This window comes from Ascaphus truei, chromosome 3 (genome assembly GCF_040206685.1).
Source record: "Ascaphus truei isolate aAscTru1 chromosome 3, aAscTru1.hap1, whole genome shotgun sequence".
Classification (NCBI taxonomy): Eukaryota; Metazoa; Chordata; class Amphibia; order Anura; family Ascaphidae; genus Ascaphus; species Ascaphus truei.
Window position 1 is genome coordinate 272,629,768 of NC_134485.1, and position 23,481 is coordinate 272,653,248.

The following is a 23,481-nucleotide window of genomic DNA, read 5'->3' on the forward strand; positions in this document are numbered from 1 at the left end:
GAACAGGGACGTCATTAGAGTTTATTTATAGAAGGGCTGTGTGTGTGTTGCCATGATGCAAGAGAAGAAAGAGCACCCAGGCCCTGAAACGTCGCCCGGCTGATTCTGTAGTGACTATTTCCCAATAAATGTCACTTTGATTACCACACTTTGTACATTTTGATTTTCATTTTTGTAATGATGGGCATTTTCAAAGTTTATTTCCAGTGTCCGTTACTACCCTGATGGTAGGGTAGTAGCCCTTGAGCACCCAGTTGAACTTCTGCTATTGGTTAACCACTATATAAATTAAAAAGAAAACATCATGATCCAACACCAGAATCTCAACGTATGTTTTTACTGATTTCATCTTAGTGGTTGCACATTGGTTGAAAAAACGTAACTTCACAAAAAAAAAAAAAAAAAAAAATAGACAAATAACCATACAAACGTCTGGTAATAGTCACAATCAAAGGTAACGAACTAAGATTTTTAAATGCAATTGGAATACATAGTATGGCATAAGTGCTGTCAATTATAGTTCTTTTGAAGATGGTGGCATTGTTGTGAAGTTGAATTTGATCTACTAAATAGCTAAGGACATCCTCATTCTAAGTTGAATTTAAGTACTGACCATGCATATCTGTTTGACACACTATTATATTCATATTTTGTATCTTGCCTAGTACTCTCTTTATCCCTGAATTCTGTAGCCTTAATGGACTGAAGGAAATGTGCCATTTGTGGTAATTACAGTACCTGATGGTAAATTAAATCTAGTGCAACCTTCCAACTACCAAAACCAGATATGACATCCCCAAATGTTTAAAGATGCCTCAATTCAGTGTCTCCTCTGATGACTGCTGCCACACCAGATTTGAGGCATAATCAATTATTTAACAAGAATACGTTTGCACTTATATAGGAATTACAGTAGCCATAGCTGGCTATCACTAAAACATGAGCTGGCCATGGGGGGTCCAGAAGAGTGGTTTTAGAAACACTGCATTTTAAGATCATAATATAATTATGCGATTAAAATGCATCTCGGGGATCATGGGGTGAATTGAAAAAAAAAGTATACGTGATTGAGTTTCATTGTATTAAATATAAAAGTTTTTGTAAATAATGGTATCTTGCAGAAATCATTACTGGTTTAACAAATAAATCAATGGAGACATTGAATCGTTTGTTTTCTTTTTTGCATGCTTTGCTATTCACTTATTGCAGTTAACTTGTCTGCAGGAAGAAAAATCCTCCACCTATTTTGTGCACTTTTTTTTTGCTGCCGTCTAAATTGCAGCTTTTTTATTGTTATTATTTAACTCTTAAAGGTATCACATTTTTGTAATTGGGTTAAGGTCTGTATAGAACCGTGAACAAGAAATTTATTAAACTTGTGCAATATTGTACATCCCCATACAAAGAGAAACCCTGAAGAAGGACATTGAAGATCCAAAATGTTGGTGTTTTCTTCTTTGCTTGAGTATGTATTAATTTCAGTAATTGAGTATTAATGCCAGAGTTTAGTTCAGTGATTTTGGTGCTGGTCTTGTTTTCATGTTACAAACACCTTCTCTTCGCCACCTAATAGCTCCATTCAGTGCTGAAAGGCCCTGCGGTGCATGCACCTTTGTTACTGATGGGGATAACTGAGAAATGTAAAGTACTGTTTGAATATAATAGATCTGGAGCAGGTTATCTTAAATTGCCTGCCCCAGTGGCAGCAACCTCTTGCAGCGCGCATCAATGCTATAAAACTCAGGGATGAACCACTGAAGATTGTGATGGGTTAGAATATTGCTCCAGAGTTGTAGGTTGTTGTAGTCTGATGACAAATATGGTTCAATATTGACCAATTGGCATCATCGTTCTGCTCTGTGGCACATCAGTTTTTAAAAGACCCTCTGTGTTTTTGTCCTGCAATTCAACAGGCTCAGTATGCCACCTGCAGTACTGTAATAGAAACAGTACGTATCTGATGCTTCATTAAGAGACTACTCCAATTAGAGGACATTATAAAAACAAAAATAAAAAATACAAAGTCATCCAAACTCAGAAATCTTAAAAATGATAAAATATTTGTGTTTGCAATGTAAAAATGTAGACATAGGCTGAACATTTACTTCCTTAGAAATTACATCACACTTCAAAAGACTAAACAATAGAAATATGAGGACATAAAGTAGGTACAATGCCAACTAGCCACCTGTTAAGAGGTTGGTCACAAATCTGTAACTGCAAATTGGTAGTAAGATAACTAAGTTTAAGATACACTATTCCACGCAGATTTTGATTTAGTTCGGTTGAGTAATCAGATCTGCTGCTGCTGCTGCTATATAAGAGTAGAAATCAAACATATCACATATATTACAAAATGAACAGAAATAAAGGCAGAAACGTTTCCTGATGACTGATTATAGAATTACAATGCCTCCTTCAGAACAGGCTGCCCTCATTTAAAATAGTTTACATTCAATTTTTGAAATTCTCTTAAAATACTGCAATCACTAATATTGTTTTACAAACGGAAAAAAAATAACTGTTTTCTAACACTTAAGTATACTATTCATGTATAACAGCTGTTCTGTTTTGATAACCATAATTCAGCAACAACGTACTTTGTGTGACAAATGTTCAACATAAAAACATGAAATATTTGGTACAATAGTGCTTGAAATAAACCTTAAACTAAATTACATCTTAAATGTACAGACATTACTGTGTAAATCAACAGCCTACTTTAAAAGTAAAAATTAAAATCTGCTTTATCCATAGTTTTTTTTTGTATTTACTTACTGTATAAGCAACAACTCTTCATCATTTTGAGACATAAAATATGCTTTAAAAGGTGATTTGTTTTTCTTGTGCTGTAATCCTGTTACAACCCTTTTATTCCAATTATAAAAAGTATAGCACAAATGATCTAGGGACCCGTTTAAGCCTCTTAGCTGCCAAAGGAGCTAGCAACACAATACAATGTTGGCTCCCTCTGGCAGCAAACAGGGTTAAGTGCTGGTGGGCTTGCAATACATTGCTCTGCAGTGTGCTGCAGACCCCTCAAGCACTGATCTGGGTCAAATTAAAACCCTGACTGCATTTAAAAATGTTTACTAATATAGATTAGAGTCACTATCATTGTTCTGGGTGACTGATATCATCTTTTGTACATTCGATTATCTAAGAAAACTCCTCCCCTGATGCCTTGTGTTACCGTAGCACACTGCACATCCAACATGCTATTTCTAGTAACCTTTGATTGCGGGTTTGTAAGGTCAAATCAGTGGTGGCTGGGTAACAGGCATCAGTGTCATTTCTCTTTGCGTTTGATGTACTGTGGCAAAATTTAGGCACTTCTGCAAAGTCTTGGTTAGAAAACATAAGTACACAACTAAAATAAAATATTCAAGACTTTCTTGTGTATGACTGTCATACTGTGCAAAGGTTTCCATTTTTTTTTGTTGCTTTTTTAAAATCCCATCCATTCCAACACAGCTTTTCTGGACACACCGGATCTGAGATTGGTTGCATGCTTGGAATTTGTGCTTTAGATTAAGCTTACAGTATTTCCATAATTGTGGGTTTTTGCATCTTGGTCTTGTCTGTTGATGGGAAAACTCATGGCTATATATTTATGGCTAAAAAAGTATTAATGAGTTTAATATTCAAAATTGAGCATTTTGTTTTAGCCAACAGTCCTTGCAAATTTTAAATGATTTGTCACATTTAAAATTTACAGCCTGAAGGGAACTATACCATTCACATCTGCTTTAGTTATAATAGGAGATAAGACAACATTGTAGAGTGGGAACCAGGTATACAAAATATTAAAAACTAAACTTTACCCATTAAACATTTTTTCTTTAAACATTATAGCTGGTATCAGGTAGTTAACTACTGTATTTCATGTTGGAATATATTAAGCATACCATATATATTATTAATTTATAATATAGCAGCACTAGCTTCTTAAGAGTTTGTAGTTTGTCCATAAAGAGAACAAAATCCTTTTTAGCATGCAATTTGTGGCAATTCTATAGAGGAGGAGATGTATGTACAATATGAATGCTTTGCTATCTTCTGCGAATAATCTTGATGCTGAATTCCACTCCTGGTTATTATTTCAGTATGATCTGTCAAAGAAAAATAAAAGATTGAGAATTAATATTTAACAAGTTCTTCTTTTGTTTATACCACCATTATTAGCTAAGAGTCAAGTAAAAAAAAATCAAAACCTTTCCTGATTTCTTTCCGGTTAAACAACTCACGGGCCCCTATTCTAATAACTGGGGTAGTGCCAATCTGGTGCTAGCACTCGGAAAGTCCCGTTGCAGTCAATGGGGTTCTCCAATGCGATAGCACAGATCACTTTCACAGTTAATATAATACGGGCCATAGTGTTATAGAGTGATTTATCAAAATCGCTATACTTCATTACATTTGGGGGTCTATGTATCAAGGCAAAAGTGGTGCAATAGTGGACCCAAAAAGATTTCCTATATGTACAGTATCAAAGGAAAAATACAATTGACCGCAATATGATTTGATAAATCTGGTGCAGTTGTTTTGCCCGAGAATTGCTCCACTTTGCCTTGATACATAGACATGTTGTTTCATCTACCACCACTGTTGCAATATTTTATCATTGCAGAATATATATATATATACAGTGGTTGACAAATCACCAAAAAATCTACTCGCCACACAAAAAAATCTACTCGCCACCTAGTACCAAACGTGTGCTGCTTGGGCCAATATTTACTCGCCCGGGGGTTAAATCCACTCGCCCGGGGCGAGCAAATGTATAGGTTTGTCGAACACTGTATATATATATATACTGCACCGACACACTTTATTCGAGCAAATACCCGGTATGTACCTGGCAGATACCTGGAATGCGCCACTCCTAACCTCTGACAAGCCCCGTTGCATTTGCCTTCCCAGCCTGGGTTCATGCCTGGCTGATGGGCGGCTGATCTGTTAAATGATAATGATTAGGATTTAATAGGCTGCAATGCTTCGCGTGTCTACCAGATGGCATAAATTCATGAATTGTAATGCAGTTTATATATATATACTGTGCAGTATTGCAGCCAGCGGGAATAAAATGCTTCAATCCCTGCTTGGAAAATAACTCAATGTACTCGGGCAGAAAATAGTCACAAACCTCAATACACCCGGGTATACCCGAATTCGTGGGACTAGCCAAGCTCGAATAAAGTGTGTCGCCAGTGTATACATATATATATATATATATACACAAGTCTGCTATGAACAGTAGAACACAAGATATTTAGACACTACCGAATGTCTTACTTTCTTGTGAAATGCTATGTAAACCTCTTCTTTCATTGGCTATTCATCGGCGTAACATTTCTCCTTTCATTCTCATATTGAAATGCATCACAACCTATGCTGTCACAGAGCTGAAACATTTCCAAATCTCTGATACACACAATGCTAAATGTTTCAATTCCATGATTCATTTATATAGGCATAGCCTTAAAATTATTAAGAAAAAAAAAAAGAAGTATCCTAAATTTGTGATAGGTGAAAGATTAGTGTGTTGTATTCATATTGAATAGTATTAGAATGGTAACCTCCTTAAGCCCAGACTCACTAAACTCTGAAATATTGGCAAATAACGTGACGTTACCTAAACCAAGGACGGATGTTATTTGCCCTGAGGTTAACAGCGTACTTACAAAACAACATTTTTGCAAAAAAAAATAAAAAAGCCTATATTAGAGTTCATAAAGAATAGGGTTTTAGGATAACGCTATGATATTTTAAAATAACGTGACCTTATTTAGGTATTGGTTCTACTCTCTGACATGCTAAAATAAGGATTTTGGAGGAGAGTAGAAAAGAGGGAAATAACACTACATTATTTAAGTTATACATGAACCTGTAATTTCTTCTGTTCAGGCACTGAAATAGGGTGTTTGTCTGTAAGGGAGTAACGCCAGGTTTATGTATGACTTAAATAAGGAAATGTTATTGGTTGCCATTAACATTAATGGACCTTCGTGAGTAAGGTATTCCTATGCTAGCGACTAATTTGCAAATAAGTTCCCCTAGCTACCGTTGTTGATACTGCAACGCTTTTAACGTGACATTAACATAAGTTAACATTACGTTAATTTCTTTAGTGAGTACAGCTTTACCATTAACATTACGTTAAAAGGCCTAACGGAGTTCAGTGAGTCTAGGTCTTAGAATTTACACCATTGTGGGACACTAGAAAAATTCTGGCCTCATGGCGACTTACAATAATTGCCCACTCGGTGAGTGTGTGTACACACACACACACACACACACACACACACACACACACACACACACACACACACACACACACACACACACACACACACACACGCACACACACACACACACACACACACACACACACCTTTCATAGCTCAGCACTGTACAGTAGGAATACTTCTTTTCATGAATAATGTTTTTGTGACTTCAACATAACATTTTCCTTTTGCCAATTATGCTTAAACATAACACAAACCTTTTTTTCTTTATTCATAAGCAACAATGTGTGGCAGCCTGGCAGGCTTCTTCAGCAGAGAAGCTGTTAACAAGAATTGCAGTTGTTGTAAGGCACACACATATCTGTACTTCCCCCATGGTTTACTGGCTGAATTATTACCGTGAAAACATCTCCGTCTTGTGATTCAAGTTGTAAAATCCTTTGTTCTAGTTGATCTTTTGTATCAACCAGGGATAACACATTAATTATATAAACTGCTGTACCATATTCACATGAATATGAAACAGCATTAAGCTTCGAGCAGTCACAGGAGGTGATATGGGGCAGATCTAGAGAGGTTGGGTCATTTCCCAAGTGTTCAGAAATCGAAATGGCTGCCCTGGCAACATTTCATACTAATCTAGCAACTTCAAAGTGTAGTATCTGGAGATTATGATTTCCGTATGAATAACATCTATACAGCAGGCAGATTACATTACATTAAGCTAAGGTTTATTTCAGTTGACATAATCTCTAGCTCAGGTTTAATCAAAATGCATAAAATCCCAAAGATTGTTAAAAAGACAGATATCCTTTTGAGGGTTTCTACCACACCAAGTGAAATTGAGAATGGCAAGCGCAAAAATTAAATAGCAAAACACCTACAAGAAGACATGGGGTTGAAAGCACACATAAAGCATAGCCATGTTAGCAAGTATTGACAAATTACATTCTGTTTTTGTTCATACTATAAAATTAAATGTACATATATCACTCACGTTATTTATTACATAGTCTACTCATTCTTTAGCGCTGCTTCACTATAGAACTATATAAAATGATGCATTTACAAAAAAAGAGTGTGCGTTCTTTAAAAAACATGAATAAATAATAGCATAGTACTTTTTTGCTGGAGGTACAGCATTCAAAGTATTTACTTTACAATATTTATTTTGGGTGCATACTGTATCTAATGGAATTTGAGGATTCATGACAAATGAAGTGAATGTTCAAACCTTTTCAATTGGTGTTACTGTGTGTTGAGTGATGTAATTGAGAAGTCAGGTCTCTCAAGAGCTCATGTCAATGTTAACAGTTAAAACTAATTCTCTATATATACTTCCACCAGACTCACTTGTGTTTAGAAGATGAAGCATATCCTGTTATTACATTTTCCTTGGGTCAGAGTACACAGTTGCTTTACTCTTAGGACCTCATGCTATAAGCAGCGATAAGCCCCTTATTGCCAGCTTATCGCCAAAAAAGCCTACTGCTATTCAGTAAGCCACGATAAGCTGGCGCTAAGAGCAAAAATCGCGTTTTTTTTGCCAACCCCCCCCCCCCAATAAAACACAAACTCGGGGCGTTGAGCCACTTATCACCGCTTATTTGTAACTTCTCAAACTCGCTGAATTATAGTAGCCCCGATCAGCTTATCGAGGCTGATCGCTGCTCTAGAATGAAGATTTCCTCTCCAAATCGTCCCGCCACAAAAAGTTGGCAAGGTGGGGAGAAGCTGCCGATAAGCGGCGAGACGGCACTTAGAGAACAAATTGCATTTTTCCTGCATCGGCTTGATGCCGGGAGTCTCCGGAGCTGATATCCATTAATATCACCACCAGAGACCCCCGGCATGAATCTGATACATGAAAAATGCATTTACAGGCAACTTCATTACCTTAGCGGCTAACCGCTACGGCAATGAAGGGGTTTACTAGGAGTGCCATGCTTATTGTGGGTAGCGGAGGTGGGTGAAGGTGGTATTTGGCCCTTGGTGGTTGTTTAGATCTTGCGGGTGGACTTAACCCCTTCATTACCCTAGCGGTTAATACCGCTAAGGTAATGAAGGGGTTAACCCCACCCGCTACCCACCCGGTAGGCCTAAACAACCATCCTTGGGGCCAATACCCCCTTCACCCACAACAGCTACCCACAATACAAAAAAATACCTACGACAGCCCTACTAGCCACCTCCTAGGCTACCAAAAACCATTACAATATTTACTAAACAACAATACACAACCGACCCCCTGTGCCCCCACATAAAACCATTATTATTTTTTTTACACACAGGATTAATACTACAGGCCGGCAGGGGTACCACGGGTGTCTGCAGGTCCGACAGGGCACCCCAGGGGGTTCCCATGGGTGTCTGGGAGCCATCGGGAGGTCCCTGCATATCGTGATAGTAACGCTGTCAAAAACGGCGATTTTAAAACCCTGGTGATTTTTTCTTTCGGACTTTACTGCATAGGCCCCATAGACTTTATTCCGTCCTCTGAGAGGCATGCAGAAGTTTATAATGCGATAGCTGTAAAACAGCTTTAGGTGGATTATGCACCCCCAGTAGCTGGACATGTATTATAACTGGATTTAATGCTATAACTTTGTCTGCAATAGATGTGCACCTATAGAAGGAAATTAAACAAATAGACAAATCTGGTGACACCTAAAGCTTTGAGAAATGTTAAAAGTGAAGATTATAAATGGTGCTATATGAGGTATAATACATGACCACCATTCTACCATTTTTGTATACAGTAGGTTTGCTTCTGGCAGTATGTTGCGGCCGCTGTATACAGTCACCCCAGGTGACCTATTAACTACAGTATTGAGAATTTGTCACTTACTATTAGGGCTGAATAGGTGGCTCCTTAGTGAGTAAAGGCACTGACCCTGAAAACAATGACACGGAGTTCGAAGCAGGGGAACCCGATTTAAATCCTGGTGTTAGCTCCTTGTGACTTTGGGCAAGTCCCTTTATCTCCCTCAAGCACCAAAAATCATAGATTGTAAGCTCTACAGGGCAGGGACTCGTGCCCACAACATTTCTATGTACAGTGTTGTGTACACTATCAACGCTATTCAAGGGGGAAAATAATAATAATCACCAACTCCAATAACATGCTTTCTGCACAAAAGCAAGATCTCACTGTGGTAACTGCTTTTGAGATTAAAAGCAAACATCCATCTGTCTATCTATCTACACATACCTGTATACAGACACACAAACATGTTGCTTTGCAAGTTGTTGAATGTATATAAAATCATCATTCGTGAAATGTACAGTGTGCCTTTGACATGTGACTTTATTGTGCAGTCACATTTGCATCACCTTAATATGTATATACTTGGCAATGATAGCTATTTCATCAAGCAACACGCAGAAAATCTAACACGGTTGCTTAGTGACAAACTACTGCAGCTATCGCCAGGTCTGTTATCCTTAAAAGGAAATGGTGGGATTCTGTATTCTTTAATGACTAGGAAGGAGGAAACTCAGAAGGAACCTTAAACAATGGGTTTAAACTGTGCAGCTAGGAGGCAGTCACACAAATTACATAGATGTGCGACTATGTATATTATACGTTTTACAAGTATCATGGAGTTATGGAAAAACAAAAAGCATGCCAACATGCCTTTGTCTTCAACAACACAAAGTCAATTTAAAATGTTTCCATACTATACTGTATTGCAAGTGTCCCATTTAGATATGTTGCATTCTGATCAGCAGCACTTACAGTAGCTCATTACTGCTGCACACTCACAATACATTGCAAATCAATGTATTGCAAGATTCCCAGCGGATTCAAGTGCCTACGCCAGTTTCCCTTTATATAGTGCTCTGGAGCACATGAATTGTGGCAACCTGATTTTGCAATATATTTGCGTTTACAGTCACGTACAGTTTTTTTTTTTTACCATTCGCACAAAACGCTTTTTGGTCTGTCTACTTCATCCAGAGCAGACTTTCAAGGTCCTGATGTGAATTGTTACAATAATTGAATCAATATTTTCAATACTGCACAGTAAGAGCAGTACTCAGATTTCACAGCAGATACTGTAGGGAGGAAAGAAGCAAGGCTAAGACATAACATCATACATCTGTTTTTGGACATCAATAACTCAAACAAAGGTTGAGTTACTGAATTTTAACACCTCCAGCCCCATTGCATGCCATATACTAAATTGCAGTTCTTTAGGTGCCCAGTTACAACTACCATCTATTTGTAGAAAGCTCAGCCACTTCCGAGAAATGAATGGCAGGCTCCTGTGACATCGGAGAGGTTAAATCTGTATACATGGAGCAGAAGAGATCAAGTGGGATTTGTCTTCATTGCCTATCCCTCTACTAAAGACATTTATTGTGTCAAAACTAAGAATTTTGCTCATATTCCAAAAAAAGCTGATTTATGGAATTTGCCCCAAACTGTCAGTGTTTAATTGGATGAACCAAGGCAGAAAACATGGAAACAGAAAGTTTCTGCTTGATACAGTATATTTTATTTAGATATACACCAGATATTACTTGAGTGAACAGAGGCGAATGTACAAATGTAACCCATCTTACCTTCCCCGGAGCATTTTCCTGCAGCTTCGAGGAAGGTAACAGCCGCCAGCTCCCCTCCTCATCTGCTTCTCCCCCCACATCCTCTCCTCATCTGCTTCTCCCCTCCTCATCTGCTTCTCCCCCCACATCCTCTCCTCATCTGCTTCTCCCCTCCTCATCTGCTTCTCCCCCCACATCCTCTCCTCATCTGCTTCTCCCCTCCTCATCTGCTTCTCCCCCCACATCCTCTCCTCATCTGCTTCTCCCCTTCTCATCTGCTTCTCCCCCCACATCCTCTCCTCATCTGCTTCTCCCCCCACATCCTCTCCTCATCTGCTTCTCCCTCTCCTCATCTGCTTCTCCCCCCACATCCTCTCCTCATCTGCTTCTCCCTCTCCTCATCTGCTTCTCCCTAACATGTTCCTCTCTTCATCTGTTTCTCCCTCTCCTCATCAGCTTCTCCCTAACAGGTCCCTCTCCTCATCTGCTTCTCCCTCTCCTCATCTGCTTCTCCCCCCACATCCTCTCATCATCTGCTTCTCCCTAACATGTTCCTCTCTTCATCTGTTTCTCCCTCTCCTCATCAGCTTCTCCCTAACAGGTCCCTCTCCTCATCTGCTTCTCCCCCACATCCTCTCCTCATCTGCTTCCCCCTAACATGTTCCTCTCCTCATCTGCTTCTCCCCTTCCTCACCAGCTTTCCCCCATATGCTCCCCTTTTCTCTCTTATTCTCCCCCCTTCTCACTCTCTCCCACCCCTCCTCTCTCAGTGCTTCCCCTCTATTACTCTCACCCCTCCTTTTACTGGAACCCTCCTACACTTTTCCTCTCACCCCTCCTTCCCTCACTTTTTCTCTCTAACTCCCCTCCTCCCTACTCCTTTCCTCTTTTACTCTCACTCCCCTCCTCCCAACTTTTACTTTCACCCCCTCCTCCCTCTATCACTCACACCCCTCCGTTTTTACACTTATCCCGTATTTACACCCCAACCTGTTTTTACACACACCAACATTTTTTACACCTTCCCCCCATTTTTTCGCACGCACGCATGCACACACACATACACCAGGCCCTAACTGGGGAACGGGCAGTGCCCAGACAGTGATGGCGGAGGGGGGGGGGCACACCCAGGCAGCCGATACAGGAAGTTGAGCCTGACTTGCTGGATTAAACTGCCAAGGCGAGCCGTCTCCGCCTCTGGGTTGAAGCTCTGCACTCACGTTCCCCAGGTAGAGCCTGGTTGAAGAGGCAGAGTGCCTGCAGATGTGCCAGAATGTTAAAATAAGTGCCAGAGGTGTGTTCCGGTGCATTCCTACTCCACTCTAGTCCTGTATATATGTACTGCTGGACTACTAGTATTCAAATCAACAAGATATCAACTATTCAATTAGTCTCCCTTTTGTTTCACAGCAAATCCCAAAAATCTATCACTATCAGTGACAGCATTTTGTTCTGTGCATGTGTTATCGTCAGGAGATTTTACCTGCATACTAAGTACCTATCAAGGATGGTAAATAATCTACTACGTACAACTTTATCACCTGTTTCAAAGTGATTTTAGTGAACTTACTTAACTTTATTTACTTCCCATTTCCCTTTTTCTAGTGAGGTTCTGTCTCTATTACTTTAGATATTGGAAGTTGTTGGAAGTTGTGGGTTTAATACTACTGCAAAGTGATTTAGTCAAGAAGGAATAAAGGAGATTATACTGTATGCTGTATTGTGTGTGATAAAAGTAAATAGCAATTGTCAAGAGAAAGTAACCACTGTTTGGATAAATATTTCTTGCTAGGATCGCTAATGTTTTTCGATTCTAGTTTATGAATTTTTTCAACTTCTTAGGTGATTCGAAAGGTGTCTGAGCAGATAGCTATGCACATTTAACCGGTTTGAGACCTGCAGCGGTAGCATAAAATGTTTTGGATTGTTATATGTACATTAAAGAAAATCACAATTGTGTGATTTTGTTTGTTAGGATATGTTCATGATGTCCTTCCTGTTAACAAGACATTAATCCATAAACCAAACAAGGAAACACAAACAGAAAGATCAATACTTGCAAAATGTTAACTCCGAATAAGTGCAACCTGCTCATTAATACAGTCATACAAAGTAATTACAAAATACAATTTGATGGGTAAACATTTACAAAATTAATTCTGTAGAGATTTTTTTTTTAAGGTATTAGCACTCATTTAGAGTTTGGGATTTGTGAAAGAAAGCTTTAAAAAGGAGCAAACCTGATTGGCCGTGGCTGTTGCAGCGAAGGGGACACTTGTTGCAGGAGTTGCTGCTGCAGAGACAGTGGCGGACGTAGCGCTGTGCATCATGGGTACTTTCAGGAGGGGAACCATGGAAGCAATGAACAGGAGGGTGTAGCATTATGGTAATAGAAGTGGTTTTGGCATGGTGAATATCACACGGCAGCAAGTCATCATGGGTTAAACCAGCAGATGGCATGCAATCACAATGCAAAGCAAGAAAGCGTGGGAAAGAAATAAAAAGAGGGAATAAAGCTCATTAATTAAAGGAAGTTTAAAAAAAAAAAATATATATATATTATCAGCGATTCCCAGAAAAAGCACATAAAAAAAAGAAGACAACTCAGGATATTAGTTGTACGTCTGGATCTACTAGAAAGGCAGTTTTGCGATGACACATACTGTCTATGTGTGAATATTATATATTATATATTATCCATATGGCATGAAAGTAAGAATTTGGCTTTTTGTGGTATGCTGAAGGTTTCAGAGGTTAATTACTTGAGTGCATCCAAAGTTGCACTGTGATTGGCATCACTGGTGCAATGTCCTTATATAGTTCAATTGAAACATTAATAATCAATTTTAGATGCAGTTCCAGCCAATTGCAAATAAACATTTGATGATTGCAGCCCTTAAACCCCCCTCCGCCCCCCAAAGAATCACATATATGTACATCCCTTACATGTTTTAAGGTCAATTAACAACATGAATAGGTTAGGGCACGTGACAGGGCAGAGAAAATGGCATTAAAAACGTCAAGCTACTACGTGCAAAAACATGTCCAGCATAAACGTTCAAATTGGATTTAAAAATGACAAGATGATTTTGTTTGGAAAGCCATCATTCACAACCTAGATTTAGATGTATTTATATAGTTACTATATATATATATATACAGTGGTCGACAAATCACCCAAAAATCTACTCGCCGAACAAAAAAATCTACTCGCCACCTAGTACCGCACGTGTGCTGCTTGGGCCAATAGGAGCTCGCCACGATGTTAAATCCACTCGCCCGGGGCGTGCAAATGTATAGGTTTGTCGAACACTGTATATATATATAATATATATATATATATTAGATACTTCATCCAAACCAGAGTCCGATGGATAATACAAAAGCACTGATGAGTAAATGTTCAAAAAAGTGTTATTATAGTTGAACAAAAGTAGAACAAAAAGACAAATGTTTAGTCCACTATGGGATCTTCATCATCACCGCCCTGATGATAGTCCTATAGTAGACTTTTTTTTTAACATTTGCTCTGTTGTGTTGTGTGTTATTCATCCGACACTGGTTTGGGTGAAGTATCTACAGTATTATGCTCTATTTATGTATGATATGTGCACTTGCTGTTATCCCATTATTCCTTCATGGAGTGACACACACACACACACACACACACACACACACCTTTGTGTATTTAAACAAAAAGCTTATTCTGTCTTTTCAAAGACAAGAGCTGCTTTGCTCTGTGATCGTACGACAATATTAAGTAATACCCTGTGGGTCAAGGAAAATGATGCAACCGTGTCTCATGTAATAATATAGTGTTCTCAACCATCTGGTCTCTTGAATTTGTTTACTTACTATAATAAATGACTAATATAGTGTTTTTATGGGTATGCTGATATGATTTACTGTCACAAAATCTAATATTATTTTTATTGTACATGTTTCTGGGAAATTCTGATGAAATATTCTAAACACATAGCAAAAAGGAGAAAAAAAGGACAACACTGATGTTTTAGACACAGATGATACTACTGTACTCATAATATTTTTTTTATACCGTGAGACATTATAAACAAAGTAAAAAGAAACAATTTCCCAGCCAGGTTGGCTAGAGTTAACATTATACTGCCACAAAACAAGTGTCGACATAAGACATATTCTAGGTGAGTTTCCTACAGAGGCTTAATATTGTAGAGTTGACAACTACAGTACCATATCTGAATATTTTACAAAGGCATTAAAAAAAAAAACATTAAAAATCACAGAAGTTAACTCATGTAATACAAAAAAGTTGAAAAAAGTAGATAGACCTACCAATACTGGTAGCGGGTGTCATGCACAAAACTGACCCTGCATGTCATGCAATGAGAGGTGGAGAAAATGAATAAAGGGAAAGAAACAGGTTAGCTGCACAGAGTTAACATTCAGAATGAAATTCAGGCATAGCTCAAGATAAGTAGGAGTTAGTGCAAACATAATCTTCCAAGGCCATTCATGGTTTTATGTGCTTCACAGTACATCCCCATCACTGCTGCTGATGAATTGCATTTCAGACCCTGTGCAGCACTCAATAGCAAACTGACACACGAGTATCCTACGTGTTTTGTATAGAAAAGTAAGATCTCTCAATTAAAGAAGTCTCCAATAAAATCCTAACAAAATATATTGGAACATCATCTACTGATGCTTTTGTATTGCACCATCATAGAGTATGTGCGATGTGCACAAGTTACCACTGAACCCTGTGATATGAGGATGTAATATGTTACTATTGCAGTCAATTACACACACTAATTATACTGAGGAAAGTCCTTTTACTGTATAGACCGAAACATTGGCTTTTTGGCACCTTGCTAAAATCAACATGAGCTTTGTTTTGCTTATAGTTTGATGTGCTCTGTTGAGATTTACATAGAAAGACAATACAGTATAGCAGGGGTGCGCAAAATTCTCTGGGGGAGGTCGGTGCTTACAGAGGCTCGGCGCTCTTCCCGAAGGCATTTAAATTACATGCCGGGGGAGCACGAGGCCTCTGTAAGGTCCCTTACCTTATCTCCGGGGTCGCATCACCATGGCAACGCGGCATCATAAGGCGTTGTGACGTCAGAAACGCCGGAGATAAGGAAGGAGGGGTGGCGCGTGCAGGAGGGGAGAGCCGGCAGGGGGGCGCAGAGGGAAAACCCTTGCGCACTCCTGCAGTATAGTATGTCTTTGTGTTCCTCTGTACTAAGCTTGCAAGTTTGTTTCTCTAGAGTGGTGTGCAGAGGTTACTGTATTCTTGATTATTTGTTACAGGCTTATTATTTGTGCATAAACAGTTTTGTGGTAATCAAATTAAAGTAGCAATCCAAGCTGTTTTTTTTTGTCTTCCTTTTTTTCATTACAGGATAGAAGCAAGGGGTCTCCGGAACTACACCCCTTTAATTTCAGCTCGGGGACCCCTTGCTTCTGGAGATACTTACCTCCGCAGTGGGTGCCGGTAGCCACTCCAGGGTTCACATTATGCAGGCCAATAGGGATCAGGTGCAGCTTCCTATTGGCCCATGTGACCGGAGGCTTTAAACTGCAGAGAGATACCGGCACCCCCCCTTCGGAGATAAGTATCTCTGGAAGCAGGGTGCCCCCGGAGCTGAAATTAATGGGGCTGAGTTCCGGAGACACCCTTCTTCAATCCTGTATTAAAAATGAAGAAAAAAAAAAAAAACCAACAGCTTGGATTGCTCCTTCAAAAGAATCATGGTCTTCAGGATATAGACATATACACACACATACAAAACATATCTCAATAAAAATCGGTGCAAAAAAGTTACATTTTTATATTAAAGAGACACATTTAACAGTGAGAAGCAAACTGATGCTGCAGTGTTTAAATCTGCCTGGCAGTGGAGGTTTTCTCTTTGGAACCAGTCTGAGAAATGAATTCAATAAATTCCACAAAACTGTTTGCTGAAGACTCTGTGATCAGTATAGCTCTGTAAAGCATGAAAGTACTATATCCTATTGATTTCTCACGGCAATGTTAAAGGGAAAAGGTGTGCTTCTGAACTGTAACTATACAAATGTGCATCTGGGGAAAGGATGGAAGATTGTTTTTCTGTGTGTGTACCCTTGGCCCAAAGACTGCTAAGGAAAACGATGAATGACCTTATACTGAAGGGTAACATACAGAGGACACACATTGTTCACAGAGAAGCTGTTAGACATTCTTAAAATAAACGGCTGCAAAGGGAACAAATGACAGATATTTTAAAGACCATGGCATAGCAAATCAGTCCCAGAGCATTCATACGGAGAAAGAAAATGAGTCAATTTAGGCACTTGAATTATTTTTAAGAGGTCAACTAAGGCAAATTCCTATATCATCTGGAATGTGATGAGGCCTGCTTCAGTTTAGTGACTGGTTTATTGGTTGGAAAAGGCCAAAACGTTTTAGAGGCATTTATTCTGTGTTTAATTTGCATTTTACTTAACGTGTGATAACCGTTACAGATTTTGGGGTTCAAACTGAAAAGATGACCGAGTCCACATAACATGATTGTGACCTGCAATCAGACTGGGTTGATCTGCAGCATGCTATGTACTGTACATAGGTATCCTGCACAAATAGGTTGTTTTTAATTTACCTTAGTTCATTTGTTTTTAGCACAAAAAAAAGCAAGAGAAAGTGTGAAATTGTATACACACTTACCAGCCTTCACTAGAATAAACGTACGCTTACCTTTTCAAACCAATTTTAAACAGAAAATGTTTCAAGTGAACACAGACAGATTTAGTAGCACAGAAAAAGAATTAATGAAATGTCGTATATTCTCTTTTGTAGCATACAGTATGAAACATCTACCATGCTGGTATGATTTTCTAAATTATTCAAAGCCCTACCTATATACAGTGTTGTTTATATTATTGATAAAACATGCATTCACATTAAGAATAAAGGGATAAAAACAAGGTAATGGGGGAGACGTAACAATGGAAATTTGGGGAAAATTGCGTCTCTGCATCATAGAATCAAGGTCTTTGCTTCAAGTTTTGCGCTGTGTGTGTCAGCTTACAGTTTGGGGAGTGAGAATAGGAGGAGTTAGTGTGCAGTTACATGACGTGCATATTGGAATGAGCAAACTCTGTGTCTATGTACGTCACTTTTATAATCTTGTACAGTATTTGCGTGAACAAATCTACCAGATCTGAGGGTGGCATAAACGTTTATAGCCACCAATTTGTTTCAGATGTAAGAAACAAGAACATTTGATGCAAATGCAAGCAGAAAACAGAGAAATGTGAAAAAACAAACTTTTATGTGCACTTTCTTTACGTTGATACATCTCCTCCATTATATCTGAAATGTTATATTTATGTTAAAATGTAAGCTATGGACCACAGTCCTTACGGTTAGTGCCTAAAACTTTTTTTTTTTTTTTTTTTTTTAAAGATGCAGCCTTAATCTTTTGCATAATTTGGCATACTGTATTATATCTAGGTTTATCCGCAGATCGTTAAAAAAAATAAAGCAAGATCATTCAATGTTTGTTAAGGGTGATTGAAGTGATTGTTCTTGTCCCACCTCTTTTGCTCTTTATAGAGTGGACTGAAAATACAGCAAGAATGTTCACCTAACACTATCTGAGCACAACATCCCTGGATATTCCCTTTCCCTACCCAGCAGACAATTACATAGAATCCATTATGTTACAAAATGGCTGCATCTCCCAAAACAAATCGCTGAATAGCTGCATACGTAGTAATATTTTAACATTATAAGTAACTTTCCCCACTATTCTGAATTACTGTAATGTAAAATAAATGTTTAAAAATGGAATGTACACAATTAAAAAGTCCGATATCAATGTAAGACGCCAGTCCCACTTACTTGGTTCTAAAAAAACAAAAAAAAAAAACTATAACTAAAAACGCAAACAAAAAAATGTTGGTAATGGTGTATACAGTGTTTTATTTTCAGAACACCTTCACTGTGTAGGTCCTAAATGCATATTTAATTGGATCCTAGCATGACCACTCTAATGTGTGTGCATGTTTTAATAACACGTGGCCTACAGTAAAAAGCAGCCTCTCGACAGACCAGCCACAAACATGTATGTTATCAGAGAGAGAAAAACTAGACTGCAGGGAAGAGCTGTCGGCAGTGACATTTTAGGGGCTACGGGGACCACTTTTAATGTGATCGGCAGACTACCATTTAAGAACCCTGCTGCAGAAATCCCTTAGTTTGTACATTATTCATTTTATGGGGCTTATCAAAGATGGCCACAATTACAAAGTTGCCTTATAACCATCCTAGCACATTACATTGCTCAGTTACACACGTGCCCCGCAGTAAAAGATGTATTTATCTTGCCTGATCCTCTGGAGTGCATCATTTTTTTGATGGGTGTATACTGTAGCTTTCCAGTCTAAGGGATCAGTCATTAAACTTCAATACAAGTTTCAATGCAATAGAAGCCCCAATCTGCACTATTACAGTTCCATGAATTACCTCCTAACTCTGAAAAGCTATTGCATGTAAGTAGTGAAAGAATTGTTTATGTATTTCGCATTAAGCAACAATTTAATTTCATTACCACTCATCTTTATCAGCAATAGAGCTTTTTAAATAGGCTGGTGGTTAAAACCATTCCGTTTGTTACTTTGTTTTATTATTCACCCACTCAAAGAGATTTACAAAGCAGATAAATACAGCAGCAAATTAGCTGAAGCTGATTGACCAAATTTTCCATTACTTTAACAATTGAGCTGCAAGACCAATGCAAAACTGGAGGAAAATAACTACTCATAATTTATTAATTAAAAAGTCCCACAGCTTGTAATGGTATTTTTCCTGTGAATAAATTGAATGCAATCCCCCCCACCCCCCATTTTGACATTTTGATATATAACCCCCATAAGAGTCAAAGGAAACTAAGCACCAAACACAAATCAAATGATCCACTTCACTGATGGCTACTCTGATTCCCCCTCCTGTCTTTTGAGTTGTGGAATAATTTTGTCTTTAAGTATAACTACTTATAAATCCATCTTTATTAAAGTGCCACCAGGCTCTCTTTCTCCTTCCTACTGAATCACCAACTACGGATAGAAACTCTATAGCAATAATCAATGTCCCACATAAAGGAAAAGGAACTGCATCTTTAAAACTCCCTAGTATCCCTCTCACTGTCTTAAGGGAGAAACAACGCATTTCAGGTTAAATGTGTTTCTGGTCCTTCCACCAGCGAAGGAATCTAGTATCCAAGCGTATCATTAAAGAAGTGAAATGCGCTTTACACAGGTTTTTTTGTTTTTCTTGCAAAAGTTGTGCGACATACCTGCTGGGAAAAATGCGGCAGGTTGCTGTAACTGTGCGTTGGCCAGAGCCTGTTGGTAGTGTAAGACACTGGGATTAAAAAGTGCACTGGCGCCATTGCTTTTTTCAAAAGCTTGTCTCTTTGGTAAAGGGTGAAGAACGCCAGGAGGGAAAGCCTGTTAACAAAGAATTAGATGACACTTGTAGAGTTCAGAATGTACGTAAACTGTGTTGAAATACACACATACATAAATATAATTACAGATTGTGATAAACTTTGGAATTACAATTACAAAAAAAATACAAAATAAATGATGCTTTGCCATGCACCTTAACCCAAACTGAGGCAATGCAGAATGAGTGAGATTTGGTTATTGATAGCAAAAGCATGGTTTCCTTAAGTTAAAACTGTAGTAACAGGACTACAGAAAAGAAAAGCTTTAAAGCAACACAAATAGCATCTGTTTTGCTTAGACTATATGTAGAATTTCAAATGTTATAATATTCTAAGGGATGCAGAATTAAGCATTCAATATCAATATGAAAATAGTCTCCAGATAGCAAAAGATTGCCATTATTCTTTTACTGCATTTACAATACAGACAATCTTATCCAATTGTAACTTGTAAACAAGTACTTATAAATGAGGCTATGTTAGAAATGTAACTAAAATTTGATTTTTTTTACACATGGAAAAATGAGATGGCTAAATACAACTTTGAAACTTTCCATACACTAATTATATGCATTGGTTGTCTCAGATGATGTTAAAAAAGCAATACAAAATATTAGTTGCTTCATTGAAAAAGCTACATGCAAAGCAAAAGGTGAAAGGTCAAAGTACCAGATCTACAGTTGCTTCGAGAGGTCGCTTCATTGCTTTGGCAGTCGACTGCGTCTTTTAATAACAGGCAGCGAGCACATGATGGCAGTGGGCCAATGGGATTCAAGCGAATTAACATACAGGTAAACAGCAAGCAGAGGTGCATCATGGGAACGGCATTGCATTGTGGATAGGTGAGAAGGAAAAAAATATTCTGAATGCAATATACAACATATAAAACACTAGGCATGCACAACAACGAAAATGTTCTCTAAAGAAATGAATATTACACCTTGAATTAGTACTAAAGCAAAAATGCATCTACTATACCTTAGTTAAAAGCATATAAGAGAGCAAAATACAGATGTTTGATATTCAGGAAAATCAAATAACATAGCATCTTTCAGGCTGCATACAGCATTTGTATATTAAAAATGCATAAATATGAACGTTTTAGGATCCCACTATTATATATTATAAGTTAGTTACTGTTTCTTTAGCAAACATTAATTTCCACATAAAAAAAATACGTAATAACAGTAACTCACTTAAATTAGTTTTCATTGTATTTTACTGCTCTTACGGTATTTGGAGCGATTATTTAGATGCCCAGTAACTTTAAAGCAAAATTAAAAAAAGATATTAATTGTTATCAGTTCACAATCTTGTATTGCAACGTCAATTTTACACATTTTATATTTACAGCATAATTAACCGTATTTGACTTACCAGAATATTTTACTATACATTAGTCATCTCCTCAACTGTTTTCATACATAAACTATTTGCATACATGAACAGTACTGCTAGGAAATAATTTTAAGCAATAGTTGGGAGCGATTACACACTGGGAGGGTTTATTTATCAATCTTCAGGCTGCAAAACAGGGGGCAATTAAATAGCTATAGTTTTAACCAAAAAAAATATATTTTAAAACATTAAACTAGCATCTCATTGTTTTCAGGTGAGAAACTGCTTTTTTCACTAAGTTTGTAGCCAAAAGACTTTCATAAATAGCCCATAGTGTGTCATTTCTAAAGATGCCTTAAGTACAGTAGCTAAAATGAGGCAAATTGCATAATGTATGCTTTTTGGGAAGCTGTTGGATGTTTTGCTTCCCTTTTATTAGAGCTGCATTAGTAAAAGAAAAGCAATATTGCAGAAAGCAAATATTCTGCAAAAGGTGTACATTTAATGCCTGCATTTCTCTTTGTTTTTCAGTAATTATTTGATACCCATATATAATTCAAACAAGTCTGACATTACTTTTCTGCATGTATACACAAACCAAAATATGAATCGGAGGAGTTCTAACGATTAAGCAGACTTTAGGGTGCTTCATGCAATTAGCAAATGCAGAGCAACTGACAGGTTCAAATTATAGAGAGGGCATGACTTCATCTATGTTTCAAAGCTAGGCTTCTTCGTATCAGGTATGAATGCTGCTGAACAAAATTGATACAAGGTTAAAAGGGTTTGTGAACATGCAGCCTTGACTTTGAAACAAACATTGCGTGTCATGCTCACTAAATATTTTGGAGCTGTAATTCGTGTGTACCTAAGACACTAAATTTTAAAGAGACAACGCTTTTTAATTGTTTAGGGTTTTACATGATTGTCCTCATAACATGTAATAAATAGTTTCAATTGCTAAGATGCATCTGTCTGTGCAGCACAACAGGTATACAACAAATTAGATCATGGTAACAGCTCAGGAGGCATGTTGAACTATTATTGCTTAGGAACGAACATAGTGATTCTCACTGAGGGGTCTAAAACATTATTAGACAAAATCATTGAGTTCTAGGTATAGAAGTCCAAAAGACATAAAAATAACCACATTTAAAACATGTTAAAGAAGCATGACAGAGAGAAAATGCTGTGCCGTGTATTCCGAAAATCAGCTCAAGGTGTCAGCTGAAAATAACTGAAATAACGTTGTGTGATGATTGCTCTGTTGCACAACACAAGTACAACCTATATTATATTTGTCCCTTTTAACTGTGGTTCAAAAATGGGCGATCTCTGCAATATAGGAATAACACCCATCACTGGTGCAAGGACATGCCGTGCTTTCTTATGTTATATGGTTCTGTCTCTTTCAAGAAAAAAGAAAGTATAAGATAGATGCTGCTTCAAGACATAGAGGGGGCCTAATTACCAGGGTCCCTGACTGCCATACGGATACAGAAAAAGAACAGCACCACATCGATCAAAGATGAATCCAATTGAAATATACAATAGGAAATATGGTGCTGTATTTTGTTCCAATTAGCTTGTACAATGTAAAACTTCGAAAACAAGCACCTGCTCAGCCCAAGAGAACACACGTTCTCAAATGTATTTTTCTACTTTTTTTTAATTGTGTTTACAGTAGCTCTATTTTTTTTTAAAAATTATTTATCACTATGACACAATGGCATTTAGTATTACATGACACAATACATAGTATGCGATTGCATATTGCCAAGACTATGCCAGCCTATCTTATAGTTTCCTTAGTTTAGTAGAGAGATATAATAGCTCCTCTTTGGCACCTGAGGATAACATTGAGCACCATCTCT

At 37.9% G+C, this 23,481-nt stretch overlaps 1 protein-coding gene across 16 annotated transcripts in view; it reads right to left on the reverse strand.

Annotated features, from left to right (window-relative positions):
* Positions 1–318: 318 nt before the first annotated feature.
* MBNL2 (muscleblind like splicing regulator 2) overlaps positions 319–23,481 on the reverse strand; it is a 188,050-nt gene continuing 164,887 nt past the window's right edge. For 3 of the 16 annotated variants that reach the window (XM_075590827.1, XM_075590829.1, XM_075590828.1), the window contains 4 exons: positions 20,939–20,992; positions 20,117–20,270; positions 15,111–15,146; positions 319–4,112 (listed from right to left, as the gene is read on the reverse strand). In XM_075590827.1, the coding sequence (XP_075446942.1) occupies positions 3,991–4,112; positions 15,111–15,146; positions 20,117–20,270; positions 20,939–20,992 (366 nt within the window). In that variant the 3' untranslated portion in view covers positions 319–3,990. Of the gene's footprint in view, positions 4,113–6,505; positions 6,569–13,036; positions 13,132–15,110; positions 15,147–20,116; positions 20,271–20,938; positions 20,993–23,481 lie in introns of all 16 variants that reach the window. The other 13 variants (XR_012799906.1, XM_075590833.1, XM_075590831.1 and 10 more) reach the window with 13 other exon arrangements.